This window comes from Taeniopygia guttata, chromosome 13, assembly GCF_048771995.1.
Source record: "Taeniopygia guttata chromosome 13, bTaeGut7.mat, whole genome shotgun sequence".
NCBI classification, from domain to species: domain Eukaryota; kingdom Metazoa; phylum Chordata; class Aves; order Passeriformes; family Estrildidae; genus Taeniopygia; species Taeniopygia guttata.
Window position 1 is genome coordinate 15,943,244 of NC_133038.1, and position 26,040 is coordinate 15,969,283.

Genomic DNA, 26,040 nt, shown 5'->3' on the forward strand with positions numbered 1-26,040 from the left:
CACAGGGATATGTGACACAGGGACATGGGGACATGTGGACGCAAGGAGACAGGGAGACAGGGACATACATGGGAACACAGGGATATGAGAGATGGGGATGTGTGGGCACAGGATCACAGGGACATGGGGTGATGGGCAGCACTGTGCTTGGGCAGGGGGACATGGGGACATGGGGAGTGCTGGGGCACACAGCACTGGGATCACTGGGGACCAAGTCCATGTGCATGAGGACACACAGGACACTGGTCCCAGGATGTGGTGACACGTGGGGTGCTGGGAGACTGTTCCTGGGATGCGGGGACATGTGGGACACTGAGGGGACAGCCCCCAGCACAGGGACGTGTGGGGTCCCACTTCACATGGAGGACACAGAGCCCCTGGCTTGGCAGGACCCTGCCATGGGGACACGGACACAGAGCTGAGCAGTGGCATTCGGTGGGGGCCACCTGGAATCATGAGGGGCCCCCAGCCAGTCCCCGTCTGCCCCCTCCCAACTCTCCCCCCTCCCCTTCGTGTCTCACTTCTCCTTCTGTCTGGATTTCTCTCTGTGCTTCCTGCACATCTCGTGCCTCCCCCCACTGTCCCTTTCTTTCTGTTCCCATGACATTTCTGGGGTTGGCTGCACATGTCCGGGTCCCCCTGGGGGGTGACGATTCACAAGGCTGGGCTGGGGATGTGTCTCTGGCTCTGTTATTTCCCTTCTTAGCTGGAAAAAGAGACCAGAGGTCACCCAGCCACCCACTTTGGTGACAAGAAGGGAACAATGCAGGGTGGCCCCATCTATGCTGTGACACCAGCTGTCAGCCTGACCCCACTGATGGATCCTGGGGATGTCTGGCCTGGCAGGGTGGGGCAGACAGGATGCCCAGTGCCCCGGAGTGCTGCAGTGGGGCAGGGCCACATGTCACCAGGCTGGGGACCGCCACCACCTTCCTGTCCCACACAGGGGGCACAGACAGCTCCATCGTCCCGCCGTGTCTCCTGCCTGCCTCCAGATGCCTCCTGCCCACTTCCTCCTCCCCACGGCGTGCGGCTGTGTGACGGCAGCTGGAAATTTCCCCCCGCGATGGTGTGACCCGGGTGCTCGCTGTGGTGACTGTCGGTGACCCCACGCCTCTGTCTGGCTGCCACGCCGCAGGGATGTGGGCAGGACACCAGCGTGACGTACAAAGGGGGGTGTCAGCGGGGAAAGGGACGGGTGACAGCCCCGCCGTGCCAGCAGCCCCGTGCCATTTGTGCAGACCCGGCTGGCACAGCGGCCGCTCCGCAGAGATGTCCCGGCGGGGGCTGTCACCTGCTTCTGCTGCTGCCTGTGTCACCCTCCTGCTCAGCTGGGCCTGGCTGGGCTCTGCCACCCAGCCCTCCCCAGGTAAGCGCCCTGGTGGGTCTGGGGGTGATGGGGTAGGGCAGGGACACCTCACTGGGACACCCCAACATCACGGCCCATGACGTCCAGAGGGGGCAACGAGGCTGGTGAGGGGCTTGGAGCACAAACCCTGCGAGGAATGTTTGAGGGAATTGGGTTTGTTTAACCTGGAGAAGAGGAGGCTTAGGGGTGACCTTATTGCTCTCCACAGCTCCCTGAAGGGAGGCTGCAGACAGGTAGGGGTCGGTCCCTTCCACCGGGCAGCACTGACAGAACCAGAGGACACAGCCTCAGCTACATCAGGGGAGGTTTAGGTTGGATATTAGGAAAAAAATTTTCACTGAAAGAATAATAAAATACAGGAATTGTCTTCCTAGGGAGGTGGTGGAATCACCATCTCTGGGTATGTTTAAAAAAAGACTGGACTTGGCACTTGGTGCTATGGTCTAGTTGTGGTGTCAGGGCATAGGTTGGACTTGATGATCTTAGAGGTCTCTTCCAACCCCATTATTCTGTGATTCTGTGATTCTGTGACACTTGGAGGCCATGGCTAGGTGACATGGGGAGAGTTCAGGGCTCTGCTCTGCTGCCTTCCCTCAGTGTCCACATTGAGAATCTGAGTGAAGACCTGAAACCCAGCCAGCATTTTGCCTTTTGGCAGCAAAATTCAGACTACTGCTCTGGTAACCTGGATTTTCCATCCCCAGGATGCAGAGAGGGGGTGGAGGTTGTGGGAGATGTGTTGGATGTAACCAAAGCCCCCTGGGGTAGGGTGCTCTGGGGACCATCAGGAAAGAAATTCTGCAGCTGGAGTTGATGTGCACAGCTTGTCTGGTTTTTTCTTTGAGCAAGCCAGAAAAGGGATTTGATCCTGGGTTGCTTCTCTGGTGTCCTGGCGCCTTCCTGTTCTTCACTTTAGTTCTTTGCACACAATGAAAAACCCCTGACCACAGGAAGATGAGGAGATGTCTCTGGCTGTGGTGGGGAGCTGAGCTGGGGCCATGGCTGGGACTATTCCAACCCCGTGCTGCCCTCCTGATCCCGCTGTGCTGGGCTGGGTGGGACAAGGGACATCAGCAGCACCAGGGTGGGAGCAGAGCCCGTCCGGGCTCAGAGCAGGGCACCGCTGCGCTGGTGCCTGGCACAGGATGGGGCACAGCTCTGCAGGGGGAGGGCAGCAGGGCGTTGGGGGCTCCCCTGCCGTGGGACAGGGAGATGCCACCTCCTGTGGTCACACTGCAGGGAGGGGTGACAGCTCCTGCCCTCGGCTGAGCCTTGTGTCCCCTTGTGTCCCCGCAGCGCCCAACAAGAAAGGGCGAGCCCTGGTCCCCCTCACTCCCCAGGAGAAGAACATGTGCTCCCAGGCCTCTGAGGAAGAATTTCTCAACAGCACCCTCAGCACCCGCCTCCTGCCTGCCCTCTACTCCGTGGTGCTGCTGGTGGGGCTGCCAGCCAACGCTCTGGCCTGCTGGGTCCTGGCCACCAACTTCAGGAGGTGCTCCAGCACCATCTTCCTGCTCAACCTGGCTGGGGCTGACCTGCTCTTTGTCCTCCTGCTGCCCTTCAAGATCTCCTACCACCTCCTGGGCAATCACTGGCCCTTCGGGGACTACCTGTGCCGCACCATGGTGGCCTTCTTCTACGGGAACATGTACAGCTCCATCCTCTTCCTCACCTGCATCGGCCTGGAGCGCTACATCTCTGTGGCACACCCGTTCCTGTGGAAGGGCTCCAGCTGGACGAGAGGCAAAGTGGGCATCTGTGTGGGCATCTGGCTGCTGGTGGGGCTGGGCATGAGCCCTCTGCTTTTGCGCTCCCACACACACAATATCTCCAGCCTGAACATCACCACGTGCCACGATGTGCTAGAAAAGGAAACCCAAAGGTTCTTTGGTTACTATTTCCTGTCCCTGGTGGGGCTGGGCTTCGGCCTGCCCTTCGTGCTCATGACCGTCTCCTACAGCTGCATCCTGGTGCGGCTGCTGGCCAAGGGAGGGAGCCACGGGCAGGTGGTGCGTGTCCTGGCCCTGGTCCTCCTGGTCTTCATCCTCTGCTTCACGCCCAGCAACGTGATGCTCTTCATCCACTACATGCTGGAGCCCACGGGGTGCAACAACGGCACCTACATCTCCTACGCCCTGGTCCTGGTGCTCAGCGCCTGCAACAACTGCTTTGATCCCTTCATCTACTTCTACGTCTCCCGGGATTTTCGGGGCTGGGTCCGGGATGCGAGAGGCTGCTGCCTGCTCGAGACCTCATCGGGGAAGTCCACGGAGAAAACAGCCCTGCCCCTGAGGTCCAGTGAGCAGAGCCAGGGCTGCCAAGCTGTGTCCTCCTGCCCCGGGGATGGGGGAGCCTGAAGCGTGCCCACACGAAGGGCTGGCAACAGACTTGGGCAAAAAATCCCACCTGGATCTGAGGTTCACAAGGATTTTGCCTCGGGATTGTCTCCCTGATGACACCAGCGCTGCCCAATCCCATGGGACCCTCAGCTGGGTGCCTGGCACCCCGATCTCCCCACCTGCCAGACCCTGGCATCCCTCAGTGCCCCTCCTGCAGTGACCAAACCCTCCAGAGTACAAATAAACCTTTATTTCTCCCTGCTGCTGGCAGGAATAGATACAAACACCCTCGCTGAGGAGGGGCTGCCCTCCATCGCCAGGACTACACGCCAGGCACACACGGCCAGCCCTGCTCCTGCTGCTCCCCCTTTCCCCCCAAAATATGCCACAGTGGATGCAAGAAGGGAAGGTGGGATGGCTTGGGCGTCCTGGCCCTGCCCCGCAGGCCCAGTGCTGGAGAGGGGACACGCTGTGATCCCCCGTGCTGGCAGGCAGCCCATGGCCCCTGCTTGGCACAGTGCCGTGCTGCCAACACATGTGGGCACCACCTTCCTGCTTTTGTTTTCTGCTTTACTCACGTCCCTCGGTGCTGGGCTTGATGAGGAAGTGCCACTCATGAGCCAGAACACGGGTGGCACCATGGCCCAGCATCCTGGTCACCACTTGTCCCTTTGGCTCCCGATCCCAGCCTGGCTCTGGGATGAGGAGGAGGAGCAGGGTGGGGGCTCCACGATATGGCAGAGTGGGGTACCCATCATCTCTGCCACTGGGGTACCCATCATCGCTGCCACCGGGCACGACTTGACCCCCAGGTCGGTGGCCACCCCTTTGGCACAGCGGGTCACGTCACCGGCTGGCCAGGCCCCGGGGGTTGGCCATCGCTCTTCCTGAGGATGACACTGCTGAGCTCCTGCATCAGTTTGTCACTGATGGGTGAGGGAGGCTGCAAGCTCCTCTTCTTGGGCAGCTCCAGGGAGGTCTCTGCTGTGGGGCTGCTCCCCGGTGTGGCTGCCTGCTCCCAGTCCCTGCCCAGCGCCAGGGAAGGCTCCACGTTCCTCTCCAGAGAGGACGTTTTGGTAGGTCTGAGCCCCGGGTTTGGAGCTTTGTTGCTCTCCAGGTTCAAGCCCCTTTCGAGGGACACGGCTTTGGTGACAGAGGGACCTGTCACCCTGTGTGCTGGGCTGGCAGGCAGCGAGGAGCGCAGGGCGGTGGCTGGGGGCTCCTCAGGGAACGGGGATGGCTTCTTGGACCTGTCCACGGGGGGCATGGCCGTCAGCTCTGCCAGCAGCCCCTGCCCCAGGTCCAGCGCCGCCAGCTCGGGGAAGTTCCCCACTTCCTCATAGACGGGGTCAGTGTCTGCCTCCTTCTCCTGCTGCTCCTCCAGGGAGTCCTGGTGGATCTTCATGGGCTGGGGAGGGCAAGGGGCAGGGTGAGGGGCACTGCCCCCACAGCTCAGCTGTGCCCCTCTGCCCTCCCTGCGCTGCCTGGGGCTCCTTGTCCCTCACCATGGGGCCGATAACCTGCAGGGGACCTGCCCTCCACCAGCTCCCTCGGCTCAGGCACTGCTGCCCTTTCTTCCCCATGGTCAGGAAGGGGGAGTTTGGTCCCTGCCTGGGCGTGGTCCATGCCACCAGCCCAGTACCCCTTGGCAGAGCGTTCTGGGGTGCGGCGGGCAGGTGGTGCCATGCAGAGCACAAAGCCAGGAGAAATGAGGTTCAGCCCAGTGGTATTTTTGGAAATAACCTGATGACAAGGCACACCTAAACCTCTTTTCTCACATTTCTTCCACTGATACCCTATGGGCAACACGTGTCCAACGAGAGAGGCTCTGGGAACTGGGCTGGATTGGTGTGCTCCTGCTTGCCCACACTGGGACCCACATCCCCAGGTGGGGAACATGCAGAGCAGTGGGCACCCCCTCGTCTGCCCCACAAGGTGGGCACATCTCCGAGCGCCCATGGGATGCTGCAGGTGAGCCCTGGCACAGTGCAAAGCCAGCAGCGGGTGCGCAGGTACTTACAAAGAACATGGACAAAGTCCTTCGCGTATGCAGGCGGCGCTAGAAACAGAGGAGACGGACAGGGGTGAGCACAGAGAGCGTGGAGCAGGGCCACGGCTGCTGGGCAGGCAGGGGAGGGCAGAGGGTGCAGGAGCCTGCAGGCACGGAGAGCTGCCACGGACACGGGCACGGACACGAGCGTGGCACACAGCACACACAGCACCCTTCGGTGCGCCCGCCGCTGCAGCCCTGCGGTGGGCACGGGGTCTGGGGGTGGGTACAGGGACCAGGATGGTGCAGGAGCACCTGTGGGCAGGGGGAGCTGCAGGGGCTTTACCAGGGTCTGGTTGGCAGAGAGCATGGTGGCGTCAGTGCTGTCCCCGTGCAGGGGCACCAGTGGCATCGTCCCGAATTTCTGCTTGGCCAGGTCGGAGGAGGAGCGCCGGCGCAGGACCACGGGGCGCAGGTCGTCGTGCTGCGCACAGGGACAGGGTGGGCACGGGGGTCACGTCCTGCCAGCCCCGTCCCAGCCCTGCCCAGATGGGTGGCACCACCAGCCTGCACCCACCTGAGCCTTGAGGATGCTGGTGGTCCAGTCCCACAGCTCGGCCTGCCCTGAGCACACCAGGTACCTGCAGGGCAGATCGTGGAGAAGCTGCCAGGGAGTGGGGGCAGTGGGGCCCATGTCCCCTTGTCACCTTGTCACCTTCTCTGTGAGCCTGAGGCTCACAGGTTCATCTCTACCCCACAGGGTTAAATCTCTGAAAATCTCTGCGTGCCCAAATTGCTGCTTTGGGGCGAGGTGAGAGCTTTTTGGGCACCCAGCACACCCAGGGTGCTGGTGTGGGTGGGGAGGCAGGAAGGCTGTGTGGCAGGGCCGTGGGTGGCCCCTGGAGCCTGGCTCCCATCCTGTGCCAGGGGCAGTGGCCCCACCACTCTGCCTCTCAAGTGCCCCAGCTCTGCCCTGACCCCAGGGCCTGGTACCACTGCCCCTGGCTGTCCCACTCCCACTAAAACTGGGACAGATCTCGACCTCCCCCAGCCCCAGCATGGCAGGGGACGGTACTCACAGCTGCTGCTTGTCCAGGGTCAGTGTGAAACCCCACCTGAAGGGAAGGAACACAAGGCTGTAGGGCAGCACTGCCAAGCTCAGACACAGCCTGAGGTCTGTGGGCAGTGGGGCAGGGGGCTGAGCTGGCCCCACAGGCACAGGCTCTGTCCGGGTGAACTCCAGCAGCTGGGTTTGGGTGCCAAGAGCAAGGACCCAGGTATGGATATCTGCCCCAGTGCCATGGCTGGGGAGGTCCCACTTACTGAGCTGGTGGCTTCAGCTTCTTCCTAATGCCCATGTAAACCTTGGCTGCGTCCAGGGGCCACTCACGCTCTGGCTTGGCACTCTGGGAAAGGACATCCAGTGGGTGCCAGCCCGGCTTGGTGCCAGCCTCCCTGCCAGGAGAACAGCCACCAGTGTGCCGCTGCTGTCCCCAGGCTCCTCCTGCCACCCCCGGGGCTGAGGTCCATGCCACAGCATCCCCCGTACCCTCTTCTCCTTGAGCAGCAGCAGCCTCCTGTCCTGCAGGACGAAGTAACGCTCCTGAAACTTGTTCCCCAGCAGCTTGGGGGGCTCCTCACGGCATTTCAGCAGCCCACACTTGGGGGTCTCACGCTTGGCACCTGCCCAGTGTGGGGACATAAGGGTCAGGGGCCTGGCAGGGTGGGATTGCAGGGGATCCCCCCGTGGGTCTCGGTGATGTGCCCCTGATGGCTGCAGGCAGTGAGCAGGGCACGGGGAAGCTCAGGCAGAGCTGTCCCTCTCGGGGACACCCTGAGGGGCTGGGTCCGAGGGGATGTGCTCGCCTTACCTGTGAAGAGACAGCTGCCCTCGCCGATGGGCACCTTCCTCACCAGCAGGTACGCGGCGCTGGGCTCCGGGAGCTTGCACCACTGCAAGGCCTGCTCCAGCACCTTCTCCTTGGGGTGCAGGGGCCGCTCTGGGGACACAGGGACACTCTCACCACTGTGTCCCCTCCCCAGCGCCAGTCCCTGTCCCCTCTGCCACCACCAGAAAGCATGTCCCCCACACCTGCCCCTCCCCAGCCTGGCCATGCCAGGAGCATCCCCCGGGGCGATCCCCCCGTGCTCACCCAGCTCCCCGTTCTCCAGCGCCTCGAAGGTCAGCCAGATGTCCAGGCTGGCGGCCACGTTGCGCATCTCCAGCACCTGGTTGGTCAGTTCCTCTGCTGTCATCGAGGGGGACACCTGGGGCGGGACACACGGGGAGCTGCGGTGGGCGGTGCAGGATGGGCCCCAGGGGCGCCAGGAGCTGCGTCCCTGCTCACCTGCTCCGGCCCAGCCCTGCTTTGGGACTCACCTTCAGCGTGACGCAGCAGTCGGGCACCTTCTGCTCCAGGTAAACCTCGATGATGAGGTCTCCTGCCTGGGAGAGCTGCGGGGAGGCGTTGGTGTGGGTGCTGAGCACATCCCACCTTCCCAGGGATGGAGATGGTGTCCCGGGAAACTGGGGCTGCCCATCCCCCGGGTGGGAGCAACAGAGTGGTGGGCACAGGGGGGATAAGAGGGGCACATCCTTTCCCAAATGAGGATATGGACAGTGGGGACCCAGGGTGGGCAGCTGGCAGTGTCCCCATCCTGCAGCCAGTCCCCCCAGCCCAGGGGTCCCTGATGTGCTGGGGGCCAACAAGCACATTCCCAGTACCTGGGTGTCCTTCCAGGTGGTGATCAGGCTGTTCTCCAGATCCATCTGGGATACCTGATCCTCGTCAATCTGCCAGAGGAAGGGTGCACAGGGTCAGCACGGAGCGGGATCCAGCTTGGGGACACAGGGCCAGGATGGAGGGATGCGGGGGGAGGCAGAGGTGGGCACGATGGGGGATGCAAGGGGTCTGGATCAGACCCAGCACGGAGGGGGCTGCAGGCCCCTGCTTACATTGAAGATGCTGACGTAGTTGTCGATGAGATCTTCCATCACCTTGACCTCGTGCTCCCCTTTGCCGTCGGTCTGGAAGAGGCTGGGCGCGAAGAGCAGCGACAGGTTCTTGGTGCTCATCTGGTTGAGGTCTGCACATTTCTGCACCCTGGCATAAGGAGCACACAGGTGAGGGGCTGGTCCCGCTCAGGGTGGGGTTTCAGCCCCAGCCACCCTCCTCTGCCTCATACAAACAGCCTGGATGTCCCCAACCCCTCAGCAGTGGGACTTCAAACTGGGCAGTTCCTGTTTTGAGAACTTCCCTCTGACATCAAACCAGACAACGGCACTACCTCAAACTCTGACTCAAGATGGGAATTGAGTGTTTTCTGTCTTTTTGGGGCACTGGATGACATTTACATCCTCCAGGGTGGTGTCCCCTAGTCCCAAACCTCCCGCTGCTCCCCCTTGCTGCACGTTGACTTTGGGAACATTCAAGGTGTCCCAGCACCAGCTGTGTGGGTGGGGCAGGGCGTGGGGCCTCCCTGTCTCTCAGGGATAGGAGCCAGCTCTGCCTGGGCAGCAGGGAGACCCCAGAGGGCTGGCTGGACCAGGAGACCCTGACGGGAGGGCCCCACTGACCGGTAGAGGTGCCCAATGAGCGCAGCCAGGGTCTTGTGGTTGAGGCGAGGCAGGCGATGGATGAGCTCCTTGTACCGCTCCAAGCGCTGCGGCTTTGAGGAGATCTCTGGAGGGAGAAAAACCAGATCCTGGCTGAACCCAGCAGACCCAGAGGTGACACGGCACCAAGGCTGGCACCAGGACCCATCCAGAGGAACACTGGCCCCAGGGAACCCAGCGTGGAGCAGGCCTGGGTGAAGGAGGTACCTGCAGCCTCCTTCCACTGCGGGTGCAGCTCCAGGGTGAAGATGGGATCTTCCAGCTCCCGGAAGAACCTCTTCAGTACGTCAGTGACATCCTCGATGAAGTTGTCGCTGATGCGCAGCTTGACATTGCGGGCATCCCGCCGGAACTCCTCCATCAGTACCTTGATCCGGGACTTGGCTCCGTTCTTGCGGTAAATCCCCTCGTGCCGCAGCCCTGGGACAGGGACACGGGGTCACAGGGGCTGGATCCTGCTCAGAGAATCCCCATGGAGCTGGCCCTGGGTCCATCCCGAGGTGCCCGAGGGCGCCGGGGCTGCTGGGCTCACCGTACTGGGTGATGAAGGCGATGCAGGAGTCCACGATGATGGGGATGTCCCCCCGGCTCAGCTGCTGGTCCCTCAGAGCGTTGCCCCGGCCCCCTGCTGACGCCTGGATGTCACCGTACCACGCTGCCGAGTCCGCCCGCGACAAGCCCTGCAGGTAAAATGTCCTGAGAACAACAAGGGCAGAAAAGAGGGAATGAGAGTTGTCCCAGGGGCAGGTTATCCCTCCTGCCTGTGACAGGGAGTGAGGGCCAGCCAGGCTGAGCCGAGGGACACCCCACCCCACCAAAACGGCTCTGCAAGGCCCTTGGTCACAGCCCTGCTGTCCCTGTAACTCCCCCACCAGGGATTTGGGATCAGCATCACCCATCCCTGTTGGAACCATGGCTACTGAGAATTTGAGACTGTCTGTGCTGCCAGGTGCCCCCAAGAGAACACTGCATCTGACCTGAGGCCATGGAGAAGCTTCCAAAATGGAATGACAGAACTGGGATTGTGAGTGTGGAGTTTGAATAGAGGAGTGTGATATCACACGGTGGGAAACTTAGAGTTTAAGGTTTTAGAATACAGTGATATATAAAAAGTAAGATGTAGGTTTTAGGGTGGAAGCTGGTCCTTCTTCTTCACCTCCTTCTTCACCTCCTTCTCCATGGGTTGAGTGGTATTGTGTAATTGGATAAAATAATCTGCACTGTGGGCCACGGGTGGTTGGTTATTGGGTTAAAAGTAAAAATAATTTAGGTGTTATTTCTTAATTGGACAGTTAATCTTTAAAAGACCTTGTAGAGAGAGAGACAGGGCTCCATTTTTAGTTTGTTAGAGTGAAGTGCTGTAGCACTCATAGTTTGTGAGACTGTAACAGAGAGAAGAGCTGATAAAAATCTGAGTCCAAACACCTCCGGAAGAGCCTTTGCCCTGGGCAGCAAGCCCAGGTTGCTTGGCTCACTCCCCATCATCCCCACGGCCAGGACTCACCTCCCCATCTCCACCAGCACCAGCAGCTCCTTCTTCTCCGGGGTGTCCATGGGGGGAACCAGACCTGCACCGGGGCGAGAAGCTGAGGAGTCAGAGCCAGGCAGGGCCACCCTGCGGGCCCGTCCAGGCCGTGCCACGGCACTCACTGAGCTCCTGCAGCCGCCGCAGGTTGATGCTGTCCTCGGCCCCGTCCTCCTCGGCGGGGCAGATGAAGAGGTGGCTTTTCTGCAGGATGAAGAAGGCCCGCTGCCAGCGCTCGGGGTTCAGCATGCACTTGTAGCGCAGCTGGCCCACGCGCTGGAACTCGTAGCCCAGCAGGCAGTGGCAGCTCACGGGGGTGAACCACTGTGGGATGGAACAGGAGATGAGAGGGGTGAAGACACCCCCGAGGGCTGCCCCCCATGAGGATCGGGGCAGGTCACCAGGGAGGATGGGAGCCCCTGGAAAGGGAGGGGAGTGCTTTCCACAGCGGATGAAGAGCACGGGGAGCTGTGAGGAATCACAGTAGGGGAGCAGGGACACGCTGGGGACACGCTGGGAACACGCTGGGGCTGGCTCACCTTGCCGATGGCGCTGGCCCAGGCTTGCAGCGTTTCGGGCCCATCAGTTCCCAGCTGCTGCACTTTTTCCCCGGTGAGGAAGAGCTCAAGGGTGAAGCGAAACCTGCAGAGGATGAACCAGCCCATGAGGGCAGCCCTGTCCCTGCCCCAGAGCCAGAGCAGCCGCTGCACCAAGCAGGGAGCCCAGCCCTGCTGTCTGTGTGCCCACACTTTTTGGGCATGACTGGGGGCACGGCCGGGGGTACCTTTCAGTGGGGCCAGGGCTGGTGAGTGTCTGGTGGGCTCTGTTGACCCCCAGGGAGAGGAGATCCCCACTGTCAATGTGGCCCAGGGGCTCAGTGCACTTCTCAGTCTCGAAGAAGAGCAGGGCTCTCTCCAGGGAGCACCACGTGCGCTGGAAGTCTGCAGGAACAGGGGGTCAGTGGCACTGGGGTGGGCACGCTCTGGCTGCCCTCCCACACTGCCCACGCTCACCCTCTTTGCTCTTCCTGGCCCCCGTGAGCTTTGGGGGGGTCGTGGCCCGGTACAGGTACCCGCTGTGTGCCACTGGCTGGGTGATCTCGTTGTAGACGCCCTCTGGACCCGGGTCCCGTGCGTGGGGGCTCCCTGTGGGACACAGTACAGAGGGTGGGGTGGGAGCAGGCACCCACCAAATTGTGGGTACCAGAGGGACATCCCCCTCACGTAGGTGTAGGCAATAGGGTGTGCAGGCATGGGCTTCCCTGAAAAGGGACTCCAGGGGAACCTCTCAGAGATTCCAGAGGAATCCTTCAACAGGGCAGGTCCCCCAGGGCATCACACCTGACACCCCGAGTGTCCCCGGCCTTGGGCCATGCTAGGAGGGGCAGGGCCAGCAGTAAGGAGAAATTTCCTCCACCACGGCCAGATGAGGCTCCAGGCTCGGGAGTGCTCTTTACCTGAAAGGTTCCTGGGCCTTTTGCTCTCTGGTCCCCACCAAAGGTCGGCCCCGGGGGCTGCCTCGCTGGCAGCAGGATCAGAGGCCACAGCAGCCTCCGAGGATGAGAAGAACTGCAGGATGGTCTTGAGCAGGGCTGGTCCTGCCACTGCAGTGCACAGCGCCTGGGGTGAAACAGGCACATTTAGGGACCCCACCCTGGCTCAAGGAGACCCCAGCTCCCTCCCAGGGCTGCTCCAAGGCAGCCAGACCAAGGCACAACCTCCCAAAATCTGCCTGGCATGAGGGGGTGAGCCCACACAGCCAGGCAGGAGGTGCTGGCACCTCAGACCAGGAGCTCTGGGGTGGCTCCCAGCACCTCGAGGTGTCCCTTACCTGGAGCACCTCCTCCTGGCTGGTGTAGCAGGGATGGGGCAGGCGGTACCGTCCCTCCCGGTACTTGCGGGTGATGAAGTCCCGTCTCTGCTCGGCGCCGCTGTCCGGGGCGATGGCCTCGGCGGCGGGGAGCCGAGCGGCCCAGAACCGGTTGGCTCGGTCATTCCCCAGCACGATGAAGAGCTGGGGGAGAGTCCCACGGTCATGGTGAGCCCCAGGGTCAGCAGGACAAGCAGGATTCCCAATGTTCCTGAGGGAGACCATGGGGCTGCTGCCCTGCCGGGAGCAGCCTGGCCCCTGAGCACAGCAAGCTCTGGCCTGAGTGCATCACCTGCACGATTTCATTGCACCTATCAGTGCCTCACCTGCACGATTTCATTGCACCCCGAGTGCCTCACCTGCACGATTTCATTGCACCTATCAGTGCCTCACCTGCACGATTTCATTGCACCCCGAGTACCTCACCTGCACAATTTCACTGCACCTATCAGTGCCTCACCTGCACGATTTCATTGCACCCCTGAGTGCCTCACCTGCACAATTTCACTGCACCCCGAGTGCCTCACCTGCACGATTTCATTGCATCCCCAAGTGCCTCACCTACACAATTTCATTGCACTCCTGAGTGCCTCACCTGCACAATTTCATTGCACCCTGAGTGCCTCACCTGCATGATTTCACTGCACCCCAAGTTCATCACCTGCACGATTTCATTGCACCCCAAAGTGCCTCACCTGCACAATTTCACTGCACCCTGAGTACCTCACCGGCACGATTTCATTGCACCTATCAGTGCCTCACCTGCACGATTTCATTGCACCCCAAGTTCATCACCTGCACGATTTCATTGCACCCCCAAGTGCCTCACCTGCACGATTTCAGTGCACCTATCAGTGCCTCACCTGCACGATTTCACTGTACCTATGAGTGCCTCACCTGCACGATTTCATTGGACCAGACGCTGGTGTCCAGCTTCAGGCTTTGCACCTTGGAAATGTTGGAGCCCAGGCTGCGGTGCTGCCCTGCAGGGAGCAGGACAGTCAGCACCCTGACCTGCGGGGGAACTGAGCCCCAGGTTATGCCCACACCCCAGGCAGCACCATGCCCGCACAGCCTGCCCTAGCCCACACCCCGAGGATGCCCCTGTGCCCCCAGGAGCTGTCCCACCTGCACACTGCTTGCAGATGACCACGCACAGGTTGATGGATGCCCAGTCGGGACTCTGAGCCCAGCAGTCGGCGCAGTATTTGTTGGCTTTGTTGGACCAGATCTTCTCTGCCACCTCGTAGTCGTAGAGCATCTCGGCGATGGCCTCCTGCAGCGCCTCCATCCACTCCCGCTTCTCCCGCTCCGACTCCGCCACGAAGCTGGGAGCACCAGCACGGCCGGAGCTCAGGGGGCTGCAGCCACCAGCACCCAGGCCCAGCTCCGGGCTGCTCCTCCCTGCTCACCCCCCTGGATGCCAGGATACCTGAACGTTTTGGAGGGGGTGATCAGCTCGAAGCTGCGGCTCTTGGCCTCGCGGATGGTGGAGCCGCGCATCTCGATGAAGCACATGGCAATGCCCATTTTGAAGAACTGCAATTAGAGTGACAGCGCTGTTGGTTCTGCTGGGCACCACCCTGAGCACGCCTGTGGTGTTGGGGCTGCAGCCACGGCACCTCCAGCACCCTGTCCCTGCTTTGCCCAGACAAGCCCCTGCCGCTCTCTCAGCCACCTCTCATCTGACATAAAACACCCTGAAAATACTTCCAAATGAAAAGCAGGTTCTGCCCACAGCCCCTGAGGTGTGGCCACCCAGGTGTCCTGGGCTGTAAGATATGGTTTGGGGTGTGAATTCCATCCCCATCTGTCAGAGGCGGGGCAGTTATCCTCTGTTCATGGGGCAGTTTTATCTTTATCTCTCCCACAGCCAATCCTCCCTCCAGGAGATCTCTGCTGTCCATGGCCACTGAGTGTCCCTGCATGGCTGAGAAAATTCCATCACCCATGGGGAGATGCTCTGCCCAGGGGAGGAGCCGAGAATTCCTACCTGGATCCAATCTGACCTGGGAACAGCACAGCAGCCTTTGCCCCCTGCATTCCCAGAGGAGCAGCTTTCTGCCCCCTGCATTCCCAGAGGAGCAGCTTTCTTCCCCACTGCATTCCCAGAGGAGCAGCTTTCTTCCCACTGCATTCCCAGAGGAGCAGCTTTCTTCCCCACTGCATTCCCAGAGGATCAGCTTTCTGTCCCACTGCATTCCCAGAGGAGCAGCTTTCTTCCCCACTGCATTCCCAGAGGAGCCCAGGCCCATCTCCCCCAGCCCTGGAGCTCCAGAGGAAAACTCCCCCCTTGTGCAGGATCCTGCTCCAGCAGAAGCACAGCTGGCACTGCAGGAGGGCTGAGCCCCCCTGGGATGGGGCTGCTGCCACCTCCCTGCCCCACAGCGTGTCAGGGCATGTTCTGACTCTGGCAGTGTTGTTTTGTATTACTGCATTTTTTATTTATTTTATTTTTATTTTCTTCCCTAATACAGAACTTTTATTCCTACTCCTGTATCTTTGCCTGAGAGCCCCTTAATTTTAAATTTATAACAGTTCAGAGGGAGGGGGTTTGCATTTTCCATTTCAGGGGAGGCTCCGCCTTCTTTAGCAGACACCTGTCCAAACCAAGATGCCAGGTGCCTTTCTTTTGGGGATTTGAGTCAGGGGCACTCATAAAACAAATATCAACCTCAGCAAACTTCTCAGAGCTGATGCTGCTTTGTGCACAGCCGGCAGCCTGGAAGCGAGGCAATGGAAATAAAAAACAAGGGTGCTAAGAAAATTCATCAGGAAGGAAGTGAGGTGCTCTGTGGGCAGCAGCAGCAGCAGTGTGGGAGGTGACAGGGACCAGCTGTCACTGCGAGTGCCCCTTGCAGGGGATGTGTGTGCTGCTGATCCCGTGGCCACTGATGCAGCTGCCCTGGGATGGATTGGGATGCTTGGTGTGACCCAGACCAGAATGCCTGGTGGAGATGATGATGATGCAGCGAGAGCGAAAAGACTGGGGGGGGGGGGGGGTCTGTTGCAGTTTATTTTAGGTTGGGGATGGTTTTGTGTGGTGGAAATTTTTTTTTTTAATTTGTGTTTTTAAGGAAAGATTTAGAATTTTTTTTTTGGTTGGTTTTAAGGTAGTTTATTGTAAGTTATTTAAAAGATTTTTTTTTTTTTGAGCTCCTGCAGCTCAGGTAAAGGTATATATACACTTTGATTTTTTTTTTTGTCTTCTTTTGGTTTTGTTTTTTTTTAGGGTTGGTGCTATCTTTTATATGGTATATTATGTGTTAAATGTTTATAGTTTTTAAATGTTTATTATTTATATTAGAAGTTTTTTTTAATTTTAAACTAATTTGTGAGTGTTACGATTACTAAGAATATGGATGTAAGGAAGAAGAAAGAGGGAGGATAGGGTAGGCTTAAATTTTTTTATTTTAATATTTTTGACTTTTATGTATAAAACTAAGACTTTTTTGTATAAGACTTAAATTTTTTTTGTATAGCACTTAATTTTATTTCCTTTTATTTTGTGACTACTTCTACTGTAATATCTAAATTTTTGTGACTTCTTGTTCTTTTTGTAAGGCTGGTAAATTATTTTATGGTTTAAATTTAAAATCACAGCTGTTTTTAGCTGCTTGCCAGGGTTTCAAATGCTTTTGACTTGGACCTGGAACATCTAAAAATGTCTGAGGGACATTTTGAGTTCTGACAGGGGTCCACTCCTGGTACCCATCACTGCTCCCTGGGTAGGATCTCCAGCTTCTTGCTCTGCCATTCCCTTTTTCCTGCCCACCCATTTCCTCTCTGCTCTCCCTGTGGCACCAGCCCTGGCTCAGCTCCCTCCATCCCTCTCATCCCATGTGGGGCTCTGGCCACAAACCTGCTCACTCTTGTAGAGCCACATCTCAGGCAGGCTCAGGGCTGCAAACACCTTGGACTTCTGGCCCTTCAGCTCCAGGGTTCCTGATTTCTGGCAGTGGGCGGTGTTGGCAGGCCGGGGCCGGGACCCCACCAGGCGCTGCTCCATCACCTTCTTCTGCAGCGTGGAGCACCACTCATTCCTCTGGGCTGGGGACCAGGCAGGAGGGAGCGGGTCTGAGCCCTTCCCAACAGCCCTGGCACGGAGCAGAGCCCCCAGAAGGCAGGCAGGGATGTTTTGGGGATGGGGTGAGAGCTGCCTGCAGGATGCTCTGCCTGGGAGAAGGGAGGCAGGGATGGCTCCTCAGGGCTGGCGGGACCTGGCCCAGGTTTTCACTCACCCTCGTTCTCAGCGCGGAAGACAAAGATCCGATGGCTGGTGATGACCTGGAACTTGTTGTCCTTGGTGGAACGAGCCATTTCGATCACAGACAGCGGGATCACTCCTTTGGGATAGGGCTCCTGGAACGAGCCCCAGGTGGAGTTACCCCCTTTGCCCTTTCCACAGAGCACCTCCATGACCTGGCACATCCTCCGCAGCCCCTGGGAGCTCTGCTGGTGCTGCCTCACAGCACAGGTGGGTGCTGGGGATTCAGGAAGGGCTGGATCCATGGCTGGGACCCTATTTCCAGCAGGACCTCTCCTTTCCTGCTCCCTGTTGGCAGAGGGACCCTTGGAATGCTGGGCTCCCTGTGGCTGAGGCTGTGATGGGAGCCTGCCAGGCATCAGCTGCTCCGCCCTGGCCATGGCAGAGCGCTGCTGGCTCCTTCCAGAAGGACAAGGGCTGGCCAGGGGATGTGACAGCTCCCCAGGTGGTGTCGAGGTTCAGCCTCCCCACCCTGCCCCACTGTGCCCCTTGGTACCTTCTCACTGCTGAAGTACATCAGGTTCTTGCCATCGAAACGGACGTAGCGCCTCTGGAAGACATAGTTCCTGTTGGGATGGCAGAAAAACCGTTGGGAAGGGGATGATTGCCCCTCATAGACCCTCCCTCCTCCCAGGGACAGCTGCACAGAGGGCACCCAAAAGGTTCCTCTTCCAAGGGGAGCAAAGTGACCTTGACCACAGGAGCTTTACTTGTGGGGGCTGCCCCATCCCTGGAGGTGTTCCAGGGCAGTTGGACGGGGCTTGGGGCAACCTGGGATAGTGGAAGGTGTCCCTGTCCATGGCAGGGTGTGGAGTGAGATGATCTTAAAGTCTTTCCCAACCCAAAGCCTGCTGTGATCCCAGCCTGCCCCACGTACCCCTGTGGGGACAGCTTGTCCAGCCAGCCACTGAGCATGGTGGGCCGGGGCTCGCAGAGCGACGTGAAGCTGGCATACGGGGAGATGGTGAGGTCATCCAGGAGCTCGTCGGGGTACAGGTGGGCTGGCAGGCTGAACGGGGCGCCCTCGGGGCGCGGGGCCTCCACGGTGGAATAGCCCTCGGTGTCGTTGTGGGCGATGCGCTCGATGAGCCGGCTCCGGCTCTCCTCGTCCTCGCTCCGGCCCTCGCTGCTGCACTCGCTGCTCGTCCTGCGGCAAAAGGGGCTGGGAGGGAGCTGGGCAGCACAGCGTGCTCCTGGGCAATCCCACCCCGTCTGGAGACACCTGGCACAGCTTCTGGCCTCATCCTGACCTGCCTGGGGCACCCAGGGATGTTGGGGTTTGCATCTCTGTCGGAACTCAAAATGTCCCTCAGACATTTTTGGAGGTTCCAGGTCCAGGTCAGAAGCATTTGAGACCCTGGCAGGCAGCTGGAAACAGCTGTGATTTTGGGTTTGAGCCATGGAATGATTTACCAACCTTGCAGGAAGAACAAGGAGTCACAAAAGTTTAGATGTTATAGTAGAAGTAGTCACAAAGTAGAGGGAAGAAATTTTAGTGCTGTACAGGGGGGTTTTAACACCTGTACAGGGGAGTTTCAGTTTTGTACATGGGGGTCAGAGGTTTTAAGATGGAGGGATTTGGGCCTGCCCTGTCCTCCCTCTTTCTCCTTCCTTCCCTCCATGTTCTTGGTGATGTTGGCACTCACAGATTGGTTTAGAGTGGAAAAGCACCATTTAATATAGGTAATAGGCATTGGGGACAAACTGTAACATGGAACACGTAATGTACCATATAAAAGATAGAAAAGCACCATTTAATATAGGTAATAGGCATTGGGGACAAACTGTACCCATGTAACACGTAATGTACCATATAAAAGCCAGGCAGATCCCCAGTCCCAAATCCTGCTCCCTGCTGCACACCCACCCCAGCTGCTCCCTCTCTCTGCCCCTCCAACATTCCCGGCACTGGGAAACTCCTGCCCTGACACCTTCGTGCCTGCTCTTGTGTCCAGCCAAAATGCTGGGCTGGTGGAACTCCTGCATCCATCTCCACCCCTTGGGAAGCCCTGCTAAACCCCCAGCCGGCCCTGCTGGGGCTCTCCAGCCCTAACAATAAAAGGAAATTGTAAAAATAAACTGCAAAGCCTGCCTCTTCCCATCAGCCCTCTCAGCCAGGCATTTTTCTTTCCATGGAAAGGAAATGTGCTGGAAAATGTCTGACAGTCCCAGGAGGTCACAGGGGGCCTGCCCAGGTGCTATGGTGATGGGCAGGAAGATGGTTGTGGCAGCTGGGACACCCCAGCACCCACAGGAGGGCATCCATGCCAAATTCCCCTGTGGAATCCAAAGCCAGGGCAAAGAGAAGGCTCCTAAAAAGGCAGCAAGGATGATCCAAGACTTGTCCCAGCTTCTGTCTGAGGAGCACTGAGCAAACTGGGCATCTCCAGGGGACAGGGTGAGTGATGGGGACAGGGTCATGAGGAAACTGAAAGGACTCTCTTGGCCACCACTGCTTCAGCCTCAGGAGCTGGAAGCCAAGGATCAAGGTAGGAGAGGAGCAGGTGAGCTGTGGGAATCCTCCTTGGAGATGGAGGCATTTCTGGAGGAGAAACCCAGAGAATGTGAGAAAGTGTCTCCAGTGTAAGTTCATGAGAAGCTTCAGGACCAGGAGAATGACCCCAAACACTCCTAAACGCTTCCAACAGCTGGGTTTGGGCACTGCCTCATCCTAGGACACGCCCTGGACAGGCACATTGGAGATCAGATGTCCCTGATCCACACGGGACGGGAGCAAGCCCTAAATCTGCTGGGAAGATGCTGGGCTGGGGTCTGCTCCAGAGAAGTGGGGTAGTGACGGGGCTGAGGAGGGGATGGAGAGGGAAAACGGGGCTGAGGAGGGGATGGAGAGGGAAAACCGGGCTGAGGAGGGGATGGAGAGGGAAAACGGCCTGTGTGGCTCCAGGAAAGACAAGAAATGGCCCTGGCTGGCCGCAAGGCTCGGAGCACAAGGAAAATCGCTGTTTAATTAGCACAACAGAGCCTTGGCAGGGTGACTCATCTGGCTGGAATCCCAGCCTGGTCTGCAGATGCTTCAGGAAGGACTGGACAGGGATCGGTGTGGCTGCAGGACTCTGAGTCACAGCAGACAGCAGCCACGAGTGCCAGGGCTGAGTGGGAGGCAGACCCACGGCGTGGGTCCGGGCAAGAGGAAAATGGGAAAAAATCCCAAACAGCCACTTCCTGAGCTGGGACTTACAGTCAGTGAAGCTGTAAAGAGACAAGAGGGACAAGCAAAGCCCACCCACGGTGCCTGATGAGTCTGACCCAGTCCCCTGAGCTCCTTGGTGTGACACGGACACTGCTGTGCCACCTCTGTCCTGCTGAGACTGATGGCTGGAGCAGGGCACCAGCATTTTGGGGGGTTGAGCATCACCAGCGTGGATGAATTTACGTGGGATTTACGTGCTCAGACTCAGACTCCTGCTGCACCCTCAGAGACCCAGCTCCCTGTTTGCAGGAATTCTGCATTCATCTTCCTTTTTCTGGGGATAATTTCTTACTGGTGAGGTGGCTCTGCTCACCCTTGACACTGCCACTGCCACACCCCAAGCCAGGGAGCAGCGTGGGCCAGACAAAACTCCCCCAGAACAGGGCAAGAGGAGTTACCACAGGTAGGAAAAGGGGCAGAAGGGTCTCTCTGAAGTTTGGGACTGGGAAATACTTCCCATGACAAGTGGATTGGTGGGCTGCAGAGGACACCTGGTGATTCCCAGTGACACAAGGATGAGGACTGGAGAAACACCAGTGCTGTGGGGGAAGATCAGGAGGTCCCACAGAGGCAGCAGAGCTGGCCTGCTGGCCAGCAGCCCCCCAGCAGCTGAGCAGGATCCCACAGCTCTGCTCCAGGGAATGCGGTGGGACCAGCGGGGCTGGTGTGGGAGGAAAGTGCTGGAGCAGCTGGAAGATGGAGTGTGAGCACAGTGCAAAAGGTTCTCAGAGCTTTTGTGTCTCCTCTTCCACTCTCCACACCCCTGCTTGGGCTGGGAGAAAAAAACCTGTGAACTGCTGAGGGTCACATCCTGCCTCTTCTCAGCAAAGGCAGCTGCAAAGCCCCACAGCTGCCAGGGCCTGCCCAGTTCCTTGGGATGCTCTGGAAGCTCCTGGAAGCCCCTGGCTGCAGACAGGTCAGTGCCCAGCTCCTCTCTGGGCTGATGCAGAGGCTCCACAGGAGATTTTGTATTTCTGCTCACAAAACTCCAGTTCCCAGGTATTTGCATTTCCCCATCTGTGGCTGAGATCTGTGCCACCACATCAGGTGCCACCACAGTGCCACACACCCAGAGCACCAGAGGTGCTGGGAGTGTCCCCACCCTGCAGAAAGGCAGGACGGGGACGTGCACGGGCCAGCAAGGGCACAGCAGAGCTGAAGGCCACAGAGCTGCAGCTCACCTCCTCCTCTGAGCAACACAGGAAAAGGAACCCTCCCCATCTGAAATGGGAAGAGCAGCTTTCCTTCCTCTTTCTGAGATGCTATCAGGAGTTATGGAAAGTACATTTCAAAAGTGTTTTAAAGGTGCCCCTCACAATTTCACTGCCCACCACCACACAGTGACTGAGCAGCAGAGGCTGATCTGTGACTGCTGGAGCCTTCAGGGATTGCACAACCCCTCATCTGGAGCTTGGAACCACCTAATTCCTGAGTAATCCCCGTCCCCCAGTAATCCCTGACCCCACAAGCCAAATCTGGGTTCCTCTGGGGGTACAGGTGCGCAGTGCCACTGGTGCTGCCCCAGCTGTGCACTCAGAAACCTCGTGCCAAGCACTGTCCCCCAAGGGCCACCCACCAGCACAGCTCCTTCTCATCTCCAAACCTGACAGCACTTCTGGAGGCTGCTGACACCATCCCAGACACTCCTGATCAGCTCTGCTGTGGGGTAAAAACGCTCAGCCCCTCAGGCTGTCCCCAGGGCTGTGCCCTGTCCCCTGTGGCCCTGCTGATCCCTACCTGCAGCCTTCTCGCTCCAGCTCCAGCTCGGACACGGCCTCGTAGCTCTGCTCAGAGGAGATGCCAACACCCTGGGAAGAGACAATGGTCACATCTCCTGTCCCCTGTGCCCTGTCCCAGCCCAGACCCCTTCGCCTGCCTGGCCTGCAGTGCAGGGGCTCAGCCAGAACAGAATCCCAGAATCTCCTGAGCTGGAAGGAACACATCCAGTCCAGACCCAGCTCTGCCCAGACCCCCCAACAATCCCCCCTGTGCACCCCTGGCAGCGCTGCCCAAAGGCTCCTGCAGCTCTGGCAGCCTCGGGCTGTGCCCATTCCCTGGGGAGCCCGGGCAGTGCCAGCACCTCTCAGGGGACAGCCTTTCCCAGGCACTGCCGGGCACCGTGGCCTCACCAGCTGCAGCTCCCGACTCTGCAGCAGCCGGTGGGATGCAGAGTGACAGCAGGGGACAGCCACCACCCCACAGCGTCCCCTCACCTTTGGCAGGGCCACATGGCCAAAGATGGTCTCGCTGTAGGGGCTGACGGGCGGATCGTTCACCTCTGTGGGCAGAGAGGGGAGGGGAAGCATCAGTGGTGAGGAGAGAGCAGCCAGGACTCCCAGGCCTTGGAGGGACCCCCGAGCCCACCACAGGGCACCCCAACACCAGGGCAGGTGACACAGGGACACGGGGGGCTGGGCTCTGCCTGGAATGGGCCCCCGGTCCCCGAGGGAGGCAGAGCAGGGGCAGGGCTGGACAGGCAGGGGGTGTGGGTGACCCCCTGTCCCCCTTCCCGGGGACACCGGAGGTCCCTGCTGTGCCCCGGGGGTCTCACCTGGTTTGCCGGTGGGTCTCTGTGGGATGGGGGGCAGGGCCCCGCCGGGCCAGCCGGGACTGCAGGAAAACAGGACAGGGGTCAGTGCGCTGCACGGGGGTCTCTGCTGCTCCCGAGCCCGGCTTTGTCCCCTGGAATGTGCAGCATCCCCTCCCTGCCCCAGTGCCCTCCTTGCTCCCTTCTCTTCCCAACCCTGGGACTGTTTCTGGGGCCTTGGGGCATTTCCCACCGCAGCATCTCCCCCCTCTGACATCTCCCACCTCGCTCCCAGCAGGAGGCAGCCCCAGAACCTCACTCAGGCCCCCACTCAGCATGCTGGGGACCCCCAGCCCTGCTGCCAGAGGGGCAGAGAAAGGGCAGCAGCCCCTCCCTGCATCCAGAAGGAGCCATTGGGGGGCCCAGAGCCGTCCTGTCATCTCAGAGGGATCCCAGCTGCCGCATCCAGAGCTCGGGGAAGGCACGGGGAGGGTGGTGAAAGGGGCTTGTCAGCACCTGGAGGCAGGCAGGGCAGGCTCTGGGGTGGGTCCCGGGGGTGGGGGGCTCTCTGGACCCTCATCTCTGCCCATCTCTGCTCCCAGGGCTGAGGGGAAGCATCAGCTTACTCGGACCTGCCCTCTGGCTGGGTGTGCTCCTGCGGGGACGGAGCGGGGGGCTGAGGGACCCCCTCAGCCCGGGGCCCATCCTCCCCTCCCGGCTCCTCCGCGGCTGCTGCCGGGCGCTCGAGTCCTTCGTAGATGATGTTGGACACCATCTCCAGCCGGCCCTGCCCTGGGGGCTGCCAGGGGGCTGCCCTGGGGCACGGCAGGGCAGCGCTGGGGGCCGGGGGAGCCTCCTGGGCAGTGCCAGGGCTGGGCTCAGCTGCCGGGCCCCTGTGTCTGTGCCGCGGGGGGACGCACGGGGCGGCCGGGGGGGATCTCTCCGCTGGCTCCGGGTTATGTCCGTGCCTCGGGGATGGCCGCATCTCCTCCCGAGTGCCATCCCGCCCTCTCAGCCGGGACGCTATGGCACCCATGGCCACGGCTGCCCCCGGCTCCGGGCTCTCCAAATCCGTGGAGCTCTCTCCTGGCACAAACCCCTCCAGTACCACAAAGGCTGCCGGTGCCCTCTCGCTGCCCAGGCCCTGTGCTGGCACCGTGGAGCGTGCCGGGGGCACGGGCACTAATCCCTGCTCCGGCTTTGAGCGAGGGAAAACCGTCCTAGGCTTGGGAACCGGCTTCACGGCAGCAGGAGCAGGGTCCTTGTCTCCCGGCGGCGCCTGGCTGGGCACGGTGACACGCGGCTGCGTCCCAAAGGCGTCACTGGTCCCTCCCGGCTCTGCTCTCATGGCATCCTTGCCCTCCTGGGGGGCATCCAGCGCCTCCGTGCCTCGGGAGCGGCTGTGTGCTGCTGCAGCTCTGCCCCGGGACTGGCTCAGCATCCGCGTCTGCTGCGCCAGCGCCAGGATCCGCTTGCGGTGCCCGGTGGCGGTGATGCCGATCTGCTGCAGGTGGTGGCTGTCCAGCGAGGCGGCGTCTCTGGCCACATGGCATCCGTGCTGCTTGAAGACATCCCGGTACCTCTCCAAGTGGATGGTGGCCAGCCAGTCCGCAATATCCGAGTCAGGGCCGCACGGGGAGCTCATGGCCCTGCGGTGCCTCCGCGACGGATGCTCAGCCCATCATCTGTGCGAGGAGGGGAGAGAGGGGCTGAGGAGGCGGCAGGAAGGGAAAGGGGGTGGGTTCAGCTGCCGCGAAGGGCGCGGAGCCCGCGGCTGGGAGCGCGGGATGCTCCCGGAGGTCACCACAGCTCGCTGCTGTCCGCTCACCTCCTGCCAGCTCCAGGAGCCGGCGTCCTGCTGCTCCCCTGCCCCAGCCTCCGCACCCCTCCCGGGGGCTGCCGGAGCCCGGTTTTGTGCCCCGAGCCCGGGCAGGAGCTGAGGGTCCGGGCGCTCTCGGGGAGCGGGCGGTGGGGCACACGGCGAGCTCCGGTTCCGCGGGGCCGCGGGCGTGTCCCGGGCAGATACCGGGGGCAGCAGCGGGGCCCCTCCCGGGGGATGAGGAGCTCCCGTGCCGGCCGGCTCGGGGAGGGCTCTGCGGCCGGAAGGGCCAGACCATAATATCTCTCTCTCTCTCTCTCTCACTGCTGGCGAGGGCATGGGAGAGGTCAGCATGACTCACGGGCAGACAGAGGGGGGACAGCCTCCCACCCACCCCCGGCCGGGCCGGAGCCCACCGCCAGCCCGCTCATCGCCCAGGGGCACGGCCGGGCTCGGCTGCCGCCAGGGAGCTCAGCCCGGGGTGACTGCAGCGCATCCCGGGACACAGCCCGGGACACAGCCCGGGACACAGCCCGCTGAGCGCCTTTTTCCCATGAATCACGCAGCTCCGCACTAAACCATCTGTGCTGACTGTGCTGCCACTGGGTCTTTTTCCAGTTCCTCCATTTCCCTCTATTGTTCGGCTCCGGCTTCCTTCCTGCTGCCTGCACGCTCCCACGCATCCCCTGCCCCCTCCCGCAGCACCGCGTCCCAGCCCCGGCCGGGGAGAGCCGGGATGAGCCCCCGTGCCCGGCCCGGCCCGGCCCCGCCTGCCCAGCCCAGGGGTGCGGGGTGCCAGGGGCAGTGCCCTGCCAGGCTGCGGTGTCCCCGGGCACGTGGGGACGCTGTCAGCCAGGAGAAGGGACGGCCACGGGGACAGGGCAGCTGTCAGGCTGTGTAGGAGCGACAGAAAAGGCAGGGCAGGGCAGCGATGTCCCACAGAGACATGGGCTGGGTGCCTGTGCCGCAGGGTTAAAGGGCTGTGCCCGTTTCTGCCCAGCAGCTGGGGCCGAAATGGGGCAATTTCCCTCTTTTCCACGCCTGTATCACCCTGAGGGATCTGAGGCTGGCTCTGCCCTCTGCCTGCCCTGCCCGGGGCTTCTCCGGCGAGCAGATGGCCCCTGAGACCTCCCGGTTCCTGGGGTTCTGGGGCCGTGCCGGGCACCGTGTTGTGGTGTGGCCCTTTGGGGCAGTGACACCTGATGGGCAGGTGGGCACCATCCCTGTGCTTACAAACCCATGCCCAGCTGGCACAGTGATCATGGACTGTCCCAGTCTTGGCCCTTCCCCACCGTCCCCAAATCTGTCCCATCCATCTCCTGCCGCCCCCGCGGTTGTCCCTCACCTCTGGCGGCCCGCAGCCCCCCGGGGCCGGCTCCGGCAGGGCAGCACGGTGGCAGTGTCCTGTGGGTGCCGGGGCCACCCCGCTCTGGGCTCCCGGGGATGCCAAGGCAGTCCCGTGCAGGAACTGCTGCAGGCTCCGCAGCACCCAGCCTGTGCCTCCCACT

The 26,040-nt window shown here is 60.7% G+C and overlaps 2 protein-coding genes across 5 annotated transcripts; one reads left to right on the top strand and one right to left on the bottom strand.

Moving 5' to 3' along the window:
- The first annotated feature begins 1,106 nt into the window (after positions 1 to 1,106).
- On the top strand, positions 1,107 to 5,116 carry LOC115497097 (proteinase-activated receptor 3-like). Its single transcript, XM_032750855.3, has 2 exons — positions 1,107 to 1,369; positions 2,666 to 5,116. The coding sequence occupies exons 1-2, from the start codon at positions 1,141 to 1,143 to the stop codon at positions 3,724 to 3,726; spliced, it is 1,290 nt and encodes a 429-aa protein (XP_032606746.2). The 5' UTR covers positions 1,107 to 1,140; the 3' UTR covers positions 3,727 to 5,116.
- On the bottom strand, positions 3,939 to 26,040 carry ARAP3 (ArfGAP with RhoGAP domain, ankyrin repeat and PH domain 3). Of its 4 annotated transcripts, none has more exons than XM_030283991.4 (34): positions 25,878 to 26,040; positions 23,346 to 24,398; positions 22,738 to 22,796; positions 22,400 to 22,464; positions 21,924 to 21,994; positions 17,853 to 18,122; positions 17,472 to 17,541; positions 16,950 to 17,070; positions 16,571 to 16,758; positions 14,141 to 14,247; positions 13,837 to 14,036; positions 13,606 to 13,691; positions 12,670 to 12,852; positions 12,296 to 12,458; positions 11,853 to 11,984; positions 11,624 to 11,780; positions 11,379 to 11,481; positions 10,965 to 11,163; positions 10,819 to 10,882; positions 9,847 to 10,010; positions 9,522 to 9,734; positions 9,276 to 9,381; positions 8,655 to 8,802; positions 8,424 to 8,492; positions 8,079 to 8,153; positions 7,852 to 7,966; positions 7,570 to 7,698; positions 7,248 to 7,381; positions 7,022 to 7,104; positions 6,778 to 6,813; positions 6,276 to 6,339; positions 6,045 to 6,182; positions 5,729 to 5,767; positions 3,939 to 5,116 (listed from the first exon to the last, which is right to left on the bottom strand). In XM_030283991.4, the coding sequence occupies exons 2-34, from the start codon at positions 24,356 to 24,358 to the stop codon at positions 4,550 to 4,552; spliced, it is 5,331 nt and encodes a 1,776-aa protein (XP_030139851.4). In that variant the 5' UTR covers positions 24,359 to 24,398; positions 25,878 to 26,040; the 3' UTR covers positions 3,939 to 4,549. The 4 variants fall into 4 exon arrangements, with proteins under 4 accessions (XP_030139851.4, XP_072791370.1, XP_072791371.1 ...); XM_072935269.1 differs by having other exon boundaries at positions 23,340 to 24,398; XM_072935270.1 differs by lacking the exon at positions 25,878 to 26,040 and adding an exon at positions 24,542 to 24,619 and having other exon boundaries at positions 23,340 to 24,398.